Source organism: Bombina bombina, chromosome 2 (genome assembly GCF_027579735.1).
Source record: "Bombina bombina isolate aBomBom1 chromosome 2, aBomBom1.pri, whole genome shotgun sequence".
Taxonomy (NCBI): domain Eukaryota; kingdom Metazoa; phylum Chordata; class Amphibia; order Anura; family Bombinatoridae; genus Bombina; species Bombina bombina.
In genome coordinates, this window is record NC_069500.1 from 750,816,714 (window position 1) to 750,830,936 (window position 14,223).

The 14,223-nt window shown below is 39.8% G+C and overlaps 1 protein-coding gene across 1 annotated transcript in view; it reads left to right on the forward strand.

Annotated features, from left to right (window-relative positions):
- SHC2 (SHC adaptor protein 2) overlaps positions 1–14,223 on the forward strand; it is a 40,225-nt gene that overhangs the window by 3,390 nt on the left and 22,612 nt on the right. Inside the window, 5 exon segments of the mRNA XM_053700034.1 lie at positions 919–989; positions 3,643–3,703; positions 3,809–3,928; positions 9,994–10,047; positions 10,122–10,173. Coding sequence (XP_053556009.1) covers positions 919–989; positions 3,643–3,703; positions 3,809–3,928; positions 9,994–10,047; positions 10,122–10,173 — 358 coding nt within the window.

Here is a 14,223-nt window from a genome sequence, read left to right on the forward strand (position 1 = left end):
TAGTAAACTAGGATTAGTAATGTAATGATTACATGCTGTAATTAAAGCATTTACTAATATACATTAGACTATCCCCTTAGTAACTGTGATGTATTTTCCAACCCACTAGAAGAACCATGTGGCGTGTTTTTTCTTGAGTTTTGAAATTTGAGGCCAATGAAAGTCAATAGAACACCAGCAACACCTAGTATAGGTGGCCTTCACTGTATATCCTGTATTTAGGTTAGTTTCTGAAGAAGGTTTTATGGTATCAGAAGTTGTTATATCTAGTGTTATTCTTTATATAGGGCACACTGAATGTTAGGACAGGGGTGGGACATACAGGAGGCATTGCATACAGAAGGAGGGGAATAAGGGGACTGGGCTGAGGGCCCCACATATTTGTCTTGCCCATGTCTTTTGTTCAGATGGAGATTTGCTGGTATTTTGTGGATGGACGTCTTCTTTAGGTGTATCTAGTCTGAGATATTGCAGGACATTTTCTCTCTGTGAAAGGCACATTTTGGCTGCACTTGGGATATTGACTAGATATACAACAAACTTGTATAATTGTTCTTGTTCTCTAGTTGAGCTCTTCATTCTTTTTATGTATGCTAATTATGATCCTTGAGGATTAGTTCCCCCCAAGGGTGAGAGAGAGGAAATTCAGATGTGCACCTGTTGCCCAATGTACCTAGAGGTATATGAATGTACCTCACTTAGGAGGGACATAGAAGGCTGAAACATATCTTTGGAACTGCCATGTCTCTTGTTCAGAGGGAAATTGCTTGGTATTTCTAGTTGGTCATTTTTAGGTGGAACCAGCCTGATACACTACATTCTGTGCTTATAGAGGCTGCTGTTGGGTCGTGGCTAGCTTTAGAACAAGCTATTTACTTTGTTGTTTGTCACTGTGTCACTTATTTTGTCTCCCTCTAGTACATGGGGTGCATTGAAGTTCAACGGTCCATGAGGTCCCTGGATTTTAATACACGGACTCAAGTAACAAGGTAAATAATAGAACACAACTCTCAAAGCTATACAAATTTATATCTGTTTGGGGATAGTGGGACTATGCATTCAAACATGTGGTCTCATTTAAAGATTACAAACATGGGAATGCGATTAGGGTACAATAATGCAAATGACTTAATCGGATATTCTCCCATTATAAACACTCTAATCAAATGAGCAAATATGCTTTACTTAAATGGACAGTTTACTCAAAAATGTTCTCCCCTTTAATTTGTTCCCAACGATTCACTTTACCTGCTGGAGTGAATTAAATTGTTTACAAGTATTTCCATTACCCTTATATTGGCATTTGAAATAGTTTATTTAGCCTGTGGTATCCACACCCATCCTGAAAGTTTTTGGCCTCAAGGCCAAGCTGTGTTAACACAGCTAGTAGAAGAAATTACACTCCCAGTTGGGTATAGAAGAGATAAGGTAATAAAAAGTTAATTTTCCATTGTTCTCTCCAAGTATTGGTGATTGGTTTATGGACAGATATAAGATAAAGAAGTAGGTATATGTACACAATGTGATAAAGTAATGAGATCTGATTATACCTACAAGCTCAACCCATTTTATTAGATTGTGACTTCAAAACACAAAATCAGCTAATTCATATACACAAACAAGTCTTAAAAAAGAAAATCTCATACATTTTATACTCTGTAGCTGGTAAAAAGTAATTGGAAACACATTAAGGGAAAAACAATTTTATAGTATACTGTCCCTTTAATATGTGTGTTCTAATGTTATACAAAACACATTTATTATGACCCAACCAGTCTTTTATACTTGCCAGCTAATTAAAATTGGCAGCTAAATTGGTACCATAGCTGGAAGGAGCCAATTAGTTTTGAGTTTGGAGATAGTGCTGATGCAGTCTGCTCCAACATATTTGATGGCAAGGGTCAACAAAACCTTTAATGCCTATAACTGTTTGTTGTTCATCAAGTTGGTCATGTCTAGGTAGGATCATGGAGAGAAGCAAGTTTTTCTTTTCTTTCTTAGTTTCATAGTTTTGAAGATTTTGTACGCTTAAAGGGACATGAAACCCAATTTTTTTTTCTTTCATTGTTTAGAAAGGGCATGCAATTTTAAACAACTTTCCAATTTACTTCTATTTAACTATTGTGCTTCATTCTCTTGATACCCTTTGTTGAAAATCATATCTAGATAGGCTCAGAAGCTGCTGATTGGTGGCGGCACATAGATGCCTCATGTGATTGGCTCACCCATGTGCATTTAAATTTCTTCAACAAAGATATCTAAAGAATGAAGCAAATTAGATAAAAGAAAAAAAATTGAATATTATTTAAAATTGAATTCTCTATCTGAATCATGGAAGACATTTTTTTTGTTTTCATGTCCCTTTAATGTTAATTGTTAAGAAAATGAGGATAGAAAAGAGTATATTTCATCATGTGAACTGTCTTACTATACTTTGTGTGTAACATTTTCATTGTTGTCTTTGTGCTCTTGTAGTAAATAAAGACCAGTTAAAAAAATAGGTGGCATGACACCATATTAGGACTGTAATGTATCAATCAGTTTATCTATCTGTATGTCTCTTATATACAGTGAGGCAAAAAAGTATTTAGTCAGCCACCAATTGTGCAAGTTCTCCCACTTAAGAAGATGAGAGAGGCCTGTAATTTGCATCATAGGTATACCTCAACTATGAGAGACAAAATGTGGAAACAAATCCAGACAATCACATTGTCTGATTTGGAAAGAATTTATTTGCAAATTATGTTGGAAAATAAGTATTTGGTCAATATCAAAAGTTCATCTCAATACTTTGTTATATATCCTTTGTTGGCAATGACAGAGGTCAAACATTTTCTGTAAGTCTTCACAAGGTTGTCATACACTGTTGCTGGTATGTTTGCCAATTCCTGCATGCGGATCTCCTCTAGAGCAGTGATGTTTTGGGGCTGTCGCTGGGCAACACGGACTTTCAACTCCCTCCAAAGGTTTTCTATGGGGTTGAGATCTGGAGACTCGCTAGGCCACTCCAGGACCTTGAAATGCTTCTTACAAAGCCACTCCTTCATTGCCCGGGCGGTGTGTTTGGGATCATTGTCATGCTGAAAGACCCAACCACGTTTCATCTTCAATGCCCTTGCTGATGGAAGGAGGTTTGCACTCAAAATCTCACGATACATGGCCCCATTCATTCTTTCATGTACATGTACAGGTCTACAATTTTGTTTCTGGTGTCCTTCGACAGCTCTTTGGTCTTCACCATAGTGGAGTTTGGAGTGTGACTGTTTGAGGTTGTGGACAGGTGTCTTTTATACTGATAACAAGTTCAAACAGGTGCCATTAATACAGGTAATGAGTGGAGGACAGAGGAGCCTCTTAAAGAAGAAGATACAGGTCTGTGAGAGCCAGAAATCTTGCTTGTTTGTAGGTGACCAAATACTTATTTTCCACCATAATATGCAAATAAATTCTTTCCAAATCAGACAATGTGATTGTCTGGATTTGTTTCCACATTTTGTCTCTCATAGTTGAGGTATACCTATGATGAAAATTACAGGCCTCTCTCATCTTCTTAAGTGGGAGAACTTGCACAATTGGTGGCTGACTAAATACTTTTTTGCCCCACTGTATATTTAAAATTATTATCATGTCTTTATGTCATAGAGAAGCCATCAACAGGCTGTACGAGTCTGTACCTGGGGTGCGAGGAACCTGGAAGAAGAAGGTGAGACATTTTCCTGGAGATCACTAAGAAGGCCAGGCTTCCTCACGACAGGATCTTTCAGCTGCAGGATACTATCTTAATTATTCTATTCTCTTTCTGCTATAGGCACCAAATAAATCTCTTGCATCTATTTTGGGCCGTAGTAACCTTCACTTTGCTGGGATAAGCATTGCTGTAAATATATCCATAGAAGGACTGAACCTGAGTATCCCAACAAGTCGGCAGGTCAGTATCAGGACTCCTTTCACATTTAGTATAAAACACTGGACCAAGGCCATGAACAGCAAACATATGAAAGATCAATCATTACAGCTCAGGTTCTTTTTAAAGGTGTGTACCTGGAAAATGATACACATGCTAAATTCCACTGCATTGCCAATGCTTTTAATAGCACTTATAGGGATACTAAATCCAAAAATGTTCTTTAATGATTCAGATAGAGCATACAATTTTAAATATCTTTCTAATTTACTTCTAATAACAATTTTTCTTTGTTCTCTTGCTATCTTTATTTAAAAATCAGGAATGTAAAGCTTAGGATTCTGCCCATTTTTGGTTCAGAAACTGGGTTACGCTTGCTTATTGGTTGGCTGAATGAAGTCACCAATAAGCAAGGGCTATCCAGGGTGCTGAACCTAAAATGACCTGGCCTTGTAAGTAAATGCCCCTCCATAGTCTACAGAGTCACTGCAAGCAACAAACTAAGGGCCCGGTTCTATAAAGCTCTCCGGGCTTGTAAGATCCTATAATAAATCGCAACAGTAGTAGGAAGCCCATGTCCTAAATCTATAAAGGCCGTTTTTAACTTGAGAGGTGTGTTCACAAAGTGTGTTCCCTGCTTTTAAGTATATAAAAGCGATGCAAATGTTACAATAGGAAAACCGTAATATAAAAATGATATAAAATGAAAAAAAAAATAAGCAGTAAAAAAATTGGTATTGTTCAATCATATTGTAAAGAGTTTCTTTTCTGCAAAAAATCATATTTTATGGAAAAATTAAAATTTGTACTGAAATTACATAGCAAAGAAACAATTGAAGGTGCAAAGTACAAAATGTAATAAAATGACACTGCACATGCAAAAAAAAAAAAAAAGTAAAATTCGTATTCATAATACAAAATTCAAAGTTTATTTGATGAGAATAGTGAGTTTCCCTTCCTTTACTAAAGGGCTGTACAAAGGGTGTAGCTGAAATTTCTGCACCAGCTCTGGTGTATGCTGTAAAAATGTTCCCTCTGTTTTTCCTGCAATCTACATGGTGTGAGATTGAGGTTGTGTCAAAAATATGCAAAACTGCCCTTATAGAAAAACACATACGAAAATAGAAGCCATTATAAGATAATATACAATGATAGCAGAGTGATCTGATTTGTATTGGCTGTAGGATTTAATTTTTAAAATGTAGCCCCTGGCCCTGCACCCTGCTTACTTTTGCTCGCTTTCCAGTGAGCTGAGCTCCATTACTTTCTAAGGGAGATGTCTGGCCACTCGCAGGTAAAATTCCATAGATCCCGGCAACAGATCACAGACACAGGGCTAAACTGAAGTTCTAGGTCACGGGGTGCCAGCAATAAGCGGTGGAACAAACGGCCAGTACTTGAGCACGTAGAAAGAATGCTGCACTCCAAGAAGCTCAGAAATCCAATGTTTATTGAAATATTAAAACGGACACGGGAGACACAAAATGTCCATCTTATGCTTTTCACGCTACACAGAGCGCTTAATCATAGATAACGTCACAATTCCAGGATACATCTTCTTTAAGCAACTCTTAACCAATCAAAAACGATATTCGTATTACGTTTCGATTACCATATTACCACTATTCTGATTCGGTAGCCGTGCATCGAGGAATATGAAAAAACAAATATGCGTGTGTTGTGTGTTACTGTTTGCCAATAAAGCAGTGGGAGTCCTGCTTATTAACCAGTGAACAATTGGACCTTATGGACAGGTTGTGCTTTCTGTTATTTTCAAAATCAAAATATTTTTGTATAAAAGAAGACTATGTTAAAATGCAACATGTTCTAATAGAGATTTTTCCTATGTGTGATACAGATTTCTGTTCCAGTAAATAATCAACTCCCACTGAGGGTGGGAGAGACTCCAGCCAATTTGAATGGGTGTTGCTGTAGCAGCTTTGAATAAAACAAAATCTTACTAGTAACTTGCATGACTATATTATCCCTTTAATCATATGATTTTGGGTAAAAACAATAGAAGCCACTATTGTTTAGTCAGACATTGTTATTCCTAAAACAAGTTGATTACATTTTTCCCAAAAGTGTATTCAAAGTGACTGAATGTTGTAATTTTGAAAATATATTGGCTTTTCTCTGTGGGCACCCGGTGTTAGTGAATTTCATATTATACTCAGTTTTATTAAATGCATCCTTAAGTTTATTGCAGCATTGTATTTCATTTTGATTTAATTGGGGCCAAGAGAAATGTTTTGGTTTTGTTTTATAAAAAAGGCTGGCTGACTTCTCCCTTGTGTCACACCCAGTGTTTATTTTTATTTTCTTTGGCACTTCATTTCTACAGGTTTAAAAATGTATGTAAAATTTTAATGACCATGATTGTATTATAGGAATACAGGTCTTCTAGCTCCAGAAGTGCACTGGTGCCCAGGCCCGGACTGTCCATAGTGCATACAGGGCAAATGCCTGGTGAGCCGTGCTCTTATATGGGCCTTACTGCTATATACCACCCTCTCTTAATATGAGTAACAATAGGAAAGCTGTTACAATCTACATTTTCTGTCTGGCTGTTAAAGGGACAGTATATACTAATTTTCAAATAACTGCATGTAATAGACACTACTATAAAGAAGAATATGCACAGATACTGATCTAAAAATCCAGTATAAAACCGTTTAAAAACTTACTTAGAAGCTTCCAGTTTAGCTTTGTTTAAAAGGTTACTGGAACACCCACTGCAAGTGGGAAATATCAGACACTCCCCCCCTCCCCCTTCCTTTGCACAAACAGAAGCAAGCTGGTGTAGGTATACATTGGTATTCTCCTAAAACTTTGGGGCTTGGTTAGGAGTCTGAAAATCAGAATAATGTTATTTAAAAATAAGCAAAACTATACATTTTAAAAAAAAAACTTTATGGGCTATATAAATCATCTACAAAACATTTATGCAAAGAAAATTAGTGTATAATGTCCATTTAAGCACAGATGCTGGAGGACAAGAGATCTGGTGTATTATGGCTACCTAGTTGACAGAGCTCTAATGTGGACTGCTCTGCGTTTGAATGCCTGGGCCTATTTTTTGGTCCCAGTCCAGTCCTGCTGGAGCTGATGTTGAAGACAAAGTTAGAAGTGACCCTGTATGTGTTGCCTTTCTGAACAACTATATGAAAATATCTGCAGCGCCAGCTTTCTCCAAATGATGATATCAAATCTGAGCATCAGGTACAAAAAACTAAGCTTCTTTCAAATACCAGGTAAAGCTTATTTTTGTACCTGATGCTGGAATAAAGTTTTATGTCATTTGGGGAAAGGTGGTGATGTGGACATTTTAATCTATTTGTACAATTGGAGGGTGTAAAGCACTCTGAGGTGCTGTACCTTTAGTTTGTTATGTCTCTCTCTTTCTCTCTCTCTCTCTCTCTCTCTCTCTTTCTCTCTCTCTCTCTCTCTTTCTCCCTCTCCCTCTCCCCTCTCCAAAATGAAACTTTCATGGTTCAGGTAGATCATTTAGTTTTAAGAGACTTTTTAATGTTCTATTGTCGAATTAACTTTTTTCTTATGGTATCCATTGTTGAAAAGCATACCTACGTTGGCTCTGGAGCAGCAATGAACTACTGGGAAATAGCTGTTGATTGGTGGCTTTGCAAATAGGCCTCTTGTCATTGGCTCATCATATGCGTTCAGCTAGCTCCCAGTAGTTCATTGCTGCTCTGTAGATGACTTTAACAATGTGTTTAACCTCTTTGCAGGAGTTAAACACATACATCATTTTATTATTACACAATTGCTTGCACATCACTAACACATTAGAACATTTTAAATTTGCAATTTGATGTCCCTATTAAGGGACAGTCAAGTAGAAATGAGATGTTCATAATTCATTTAGAACGTACAATTGTAAATAACTTTCCATATTATTTCTATTATCTCTTAGCCTTCCTTGTCAAATAATAATCTTAAGTGAGCTCAGGAGGGTGTAGTTAACATTCTATGGCAGCAGTATTGCAACTATGTATCACATAAACACTCCTGCCAAATAGCAGCTGTTATGCTGTTCCGGTCTTAGGCAGTGCTGCTTATTTCTCTTTTAAATTTATAATGCATTTTTTAAATTGGGATATTGCTGACATGAGGGGGCTGCAGAGGACAGAGCCATAGATTTGGTCTGTTGAGAATACAGCTGTCACAAAGTAGTGTCATGTGATGTCTAATGTGGCCATGTAGCGAACATGAGGGCTCTATAAGCGTATGATTACGGTTTGGAGCCGAAACATGTCAGTTGCTACCTGCTGACCAACCCTTGTACATATTTTCCATGTTGTGCCCTAATAAGGATTTTAATATTAAGGTGAAATAAAGTAAGACTTTTTAATTATACAACCAGTAGCCGGTGCTCCTTCTTGTTTTTTGTTTTTTATTCTTTCTCTATAAGCTCTAGCACATTGAAGAGCAAAGGTTAATTTATCTGCTGACCAATAGGTGAAACAACTGCAGATGCACTTACATAAAGGAATGTTATGTAATGATGTACAGTTTGTAAAGAAGGAATAGTGATGTGCAGCACCCACTATATGCAATGACTGCAGTTTACATTTTAACCAGTAGATAGAGCACTTGTTTGTTTTATTATTTCTAGTTTTTATCTGATGCTTTATTTCTGCTATATACAGCTCTGCTGGTTATTCTTTCATGACAATTATGTTTATTTTCATATGTAAATAAATATATATATTTATGTATTTAAAAATGTAGTTCTCGATTTCAATCGTTCTGAAATTCTTATTCAATATTGCATAATGAGATCGGCCATTTTATTGTTTTTAAATCAAAATTATTACAATCTTACAGCTAAGCTGCGTAAAACTCTTACCATATTTGATCTTCATTTCCTCACAATGGCACTGTTTACGACCGATAATTGCTGCTCATCCCAGAAACCAAATTGATACATGAAAAAAATACTGCTCTCCAGGCTGCCCAGCCCCTCTCACCAACTGACCAGGCCCAGCCCCTCTCACCAACTGACCAGGCCCAGCCCCTCTCACCAATTGACCAGGCCCAGCCCCTCTCACCAACTGACCAGGCCCAGCCCCTCTCAACAACTGACCAGGCCCAGCCGCTCTCACCAATTGACCAGGCCTAGCCCCTCTCACCAACTGACCAGGCCCAGCCGCTCTCACCAATTGACCAGGCCCAGCCGCTCTCACCAATTGACCAGGCCCAGCCCCTCTCACCAACTGACCAGGCCCAGCCCCTCTCACCAACTGACCAGGCCCAGCCGCTCTCACCAACTGACCAGGCCCAGCCCCTCTCACCAACTGACCAGGCCCAGCCCCTCTCACCAACAGACCAGGCCCAGCCCCTCTCACCAACTGACCAGGCCCAGCCCCTCTCACCAACTGACCAGGCTCAGCCGGCACTGACCAGGCCTCGCCTTCTTAGTCTGCTGGTCCAGCATTATCTTCCCTTCTGATAGTCTCCTCTGTCGTTGCACGTTTCAACTGTTGGTATCTTGTAGATATGTTTTCTTCATGTTTTAAATTAAATTTATGGAGAAAAACTGATCAATCATTTCATTGTCCCTTTTCCTGCAGTTTATTATTTTTCTTTTTGCACTTCTATTTTGTTTTAACTTTTACTAATATCTATTGCATGCAGTAAAACAATATTTAAAGAGGCATCAAATAAAACTTTCTTGCATCAGATAGAACATCGGACATGCAATTTTAAGAGACTTTACTTTTATTATCAAATGTACTTTGTTCCCTTGTTATCCTTTGTTGATAAGCATACATAGGTAGGCTAAAGATCAGTAATAAACTACTGGGAACTAGCTGCTGATTGGCAGCTTCACATCACATATGCCTCACCTAATTCAGCTAGCTCCCAGTAGTGCATTGCTGTTCTGGAGCTGATTTTAACAATATGCAGGGGTTAAACACATAGATATATGCAAGCAGTAGTACAATAATGTAATGTCCACACATTAAAGTATTTTTTGGTCTCTCTTTATATCCATTTTAGCACCATTTGAATTACAATAATATTCAGAAGCTTTATTGATATACATGTATGTATTGCATTTTTAGGTTATAGCCAATCATCACATGCAGGCCATCTCCTTTGCCTCAGGAGGGGACACGGTAAGTTCCAACTTCTCATTGGCTCTTAGATTAAAAATAGACAACATGACTAACTCTTTTTGTTTCCATGACAGGACACCATTGATTATGTGGCGTATGTGGCCAAGGACCCCATAAATCAGAGAGGTAAAAAATGTATAACTTCTTGGAATGGCTGTAAATAGTATGGGCAGAATATCTATCTGGGCTTTTCAGGGCTGCTTATAATTTTATAATATGATTTAGAGATATGTCTGTGAGCTACAGTTTTCTAGATTCACTAGCAATTTAAAGAAGTTTCCAGTGAGGAATATCTCTCTATTTTAGTGCTGATTCACTAAAGGGTAAATTTAGTCTTAATAAATGAGTCCTTGTATCTATGACAGGAGTCAGCAAACTTGGGCCCTCAGATGTTTTGAAACTAGATTTCCCATGATGCTCAGATAGCCTAAAGAGTGTCTCAGCATCATGGGAAATGTAGTTCCAAAACATCTGGATGCCTGAGCTTGCTGACCCCTGCTCTAGGATATCAGAATAATTATTTAACATGAGCTCCCTTTGCTAAATAATTTAGGAGGTAAAGCTAGGGGCCAGATTATCATAAATTCACCTGAATAGAGAGAAATCACACAAAACCTTTTTTTTTTTTAGTATTAAATTGTACTCTATGCGCCTCTCGTTACATTCAGAACAAATAGCAAAATAAACAGCTCTTAAGCTAAAATTTGCCTTTCTAAAATAGTTTGAAGGACCTTGCAGTATTGCAGAGACTTCTTAGATAATCTCGCCAGACCAGAAAGCCCTAAAGGCTCTATCCTCAAAAGCTCTTCGCTTAAAGGGACAGTCTACACCAGAATTTTATTTTTTAAAAAGATAGATAATCCCTTTATCATTTATTCCCCAGTTTTGCATAACCAACACTGTTATAGTAATATACTTTTTACCTCTGTGATTACCTTGTATCTAAGTCTCTGCAGACTGCCCATTATCTCAGGTTTTTTTTGACAGACTTGCATTTTAGCCAACCAGTGCTGAATCCTAGGTAACTCCACGGGCGTGAGCACAATGTTGTCTATATGGCACACGTGAACTAACGCCCTCTAGTTTTCAAAAAAATATTAAAATGCATTCAGATAAGAGGTGGCCTTCAAGGGCTTAGAAATTAGCATATGAGTCTACCTAGGTTTAGCTTTCAACTAAGAATACCAAGAGAATAAAGCACAATTGCTGATAAAAGTAAAATGGAAAGATGCTTAAAATTACATGCCCTATCTAAATCATGAAAGTTTATTTTTTACTAGACTGTCCCTTTAAGTAAGAGTTTCTAAACATATCCAAAGGTTATCTTGCTGAGGGGTGTAACCTACATTTTTGTGTAAGACACATATACTATAGTAACGTGATAAATAAAATTAGCAGTTTAAAATTTAAAATTAAAGTAAGCATTTAAATGTAAGCATTTACAGTAAATTGTATTAATAATACACATTACAATTTGTACTTAAAGTATGCAAAAAAAGTTCATTTAAATTACACAGCAAAATTATTTTTATATTATAAATTCAGTAAATTATATATATACTAGTCCTAAAGCCCGTTCACACGGGCCATTTTTTACATTACAGCGGTCCCACCCCTTGCTCTCTCTCCCCCTCTCTTTTGTGCTCTCTCCCCCTCTCTTTTGCGCTCTCTCCCCCCTCTCTTTTGCGCTCTCTCTTGCTCCACCTCTCTTTTGGTCTCTCTCTCCCCCCTCTCTTTTGCTCTCTCTCCCCCCCCTCTCTTTTGCTCTCTCTCCCCCTCTCTTTTGTGCTCTCTTCCCCTCTCTTTTGCGCTCTCTCCCCCCTCTCTTTTGCGCTCTCTCCCCCCTCTCTCTTTTGTGCTCTCTCTCGCTCCACCTCTCTTTTGCTCTCTCTCTCTCCCCCCTCTCTTTTGCTCCCTCTCCCCCCTCTCTTTTGTTTTCTCTCCCCGCTCTCTTTCGCTTTCTCTCCCCTTCTCTATTGCGCTCTCTCTCCCCCCCCTCTCTTTTACACTCTCTCTCCCCCTCTCTTTTGTGTTCTCTCTCTCTTTTGTGCTCTCTCTCTCCCCCCCTCTTTTGCGCTCTCTCTCTTCCCCTCTTTTTGCAATCTCTCTCTCTCCCCCCTCTTTTGCGCGCTCTCTCCCCCCTCTCTTTTGAGCTCTCTCTCTCCCCCCTCTCTTTTGTGCTCTCTCTCTCTCCCCCTCTTTTGCTCTCTCTCTCACCCCCTCTCTTTTGCGCTCTCTCTCTCCCCTCTCTTTTGCGCTCTCTCTCTCCCCCACTTTTGCGTTCTCTCTCTCCCCCTCTCTTTTGCACTCTCTCTCCCCCCTCTCTTTTGCGCTCTCTCTCTCCCCCCTCTCTTTTGCTCTGTCTCTCTCTCCTTTTTTTTTTGCTCTCTCTCTCCATCCCTCTATTTTGCTCTCTCTTTCCCCCCTCTCTTTTGCTTTCTCTCTCCCCCCTCTCTTTTGCTCTCTCTCTCCCCCCTCTCTTTTGCTCTATCTCTCCCCCCTCTCTTTTGCTCTGTCTCTCTCCCCTCTCTTTTGTGCTCTCTCTCCCCTCTCTTCTGCACTTTCCCCTCTCTTCTGCTCTGCCCCCTCTCTTTAGTTCTTTCCTATCTCTTTTTGTCTCTCCCCCTCTCTTTCTATTTCTCTCCCCTCTCTGTTGCGCCGACCGCTCCCGGCCACGCCCCCCACCATGCCCGGTCACGCCCTTGTCCATGCCCGGTCCCATTTCTCTCCCCGCTCTCTTTCGCTTTCTCTCCCCTTCTCTTTTGCGCTCTCTCTCCCCCCTCTCTTTTACACTCTCTCTCCCCTTCTCTTTTGTGTTCTCTCTCTCTTTTGTGCTCTCTCTCTCCCCCCCCTCTTTTGCGCTCTCTCTCTTCCCCTCTTTTTGCAATCTCTCTCTCTCCCCCCTCTTTTGCGCGCTCTCTCCCCCCCCCCTCTTTTGAGCTCTCTCTCTCCCCCTCTCTTTTGTGCTCTCTCTCTCCCCCTCTTTTGCGCTCTCTCTCACCCCCTCTCTTTTGCGCTCTCTCTCTCCCCTCTCTTTTGCGCTCTCTCTCTCCCCCACTTTTGCGTTCTCTCTCTCCCCCTCTCTTTTGCGCTCTCTCTCCCCCCTCTCTTTTGCGCTCTCTCTCTCCCCCCTCTCTTTTGCTCTGTCTCTCTCTCCTTTTTTTTTTGCTCTCTCTCTCCATCCCTCTATTTTGCTCTCTCTTTCCCCCCTCTCTTTTGCTTTCTCTCTCCCCCCCTCTCTCCCCCCTCTCTTTTGCTCTCTCTCTCCCCCCTCTCTTTTGCTCTATCTCTCCCCCCTCTCTTTTGCTCTGTCTCTCTCCCCTCTCTTTTGTGCTCTCTCTCCCCTCTCTTCTGCACTTTCCCCTCTCTTCTGCTCTGCCCCCTCTCTTTAGTTCTTTCCTATCTCTTTTTGTCTCTCCCCCTCTCTTTCTATTTCTCTCCCCTCTCTGTTGCGCCGACCGCGCCCGGTCACGCCCCCCCACCATGCCCGGTCACGCCCTTGTCCATGCCCGGTCCCGTCCAGTCATGCCCACGCTCCCGCCGGCCATGCCCACGCTCCCACCCGACCACGCCCACTTTTGCCGCAAATAGCATGCCATGAATTGTCAGGTAAGGCCAGGTGTGTTTGTCCTCGTACTGTCTCTACTGCGCATGACAGCTTCGGACAAACACACTTGGCCTTTTATATTATAGGATTAAAATATACACAGTAAATCATATTAAGTTTTGAATGTCATGTCAAATTACAAAGTTTAAAGGCACATGAAACGCAATTTTCTTAATTTCAGATACATACAATTTTAACCAACTTTTTAATTTACTTCTATGATCAAATTTGCTCCATTCTTTTGGTATCTTTTGTTGAAGGAGTAGCAATGCACTACTGGGAGCTAGTTGAAAACATTGGATTAGCCTACTTAGGTATGCTTTTTAGCAAAGGATACCAAGAGAATGAAGTCAATTTGATAATAGAAGTATCCAATTATTAAAAATTGCATGCTCAATCTGAATCACGGATGACTGAAGGGACATTAAACTGCTAGGCACAACTACCTTAGCATGGTTACTACTCATTATATTCCTGCAGCTCTTTTCAAATTCATTGTCCTGTTTTAATAGCTTAAAGGTGCCAGATACTGAAACTCCACCTCTTTGTACTGGGGCTGCCATCTTGGA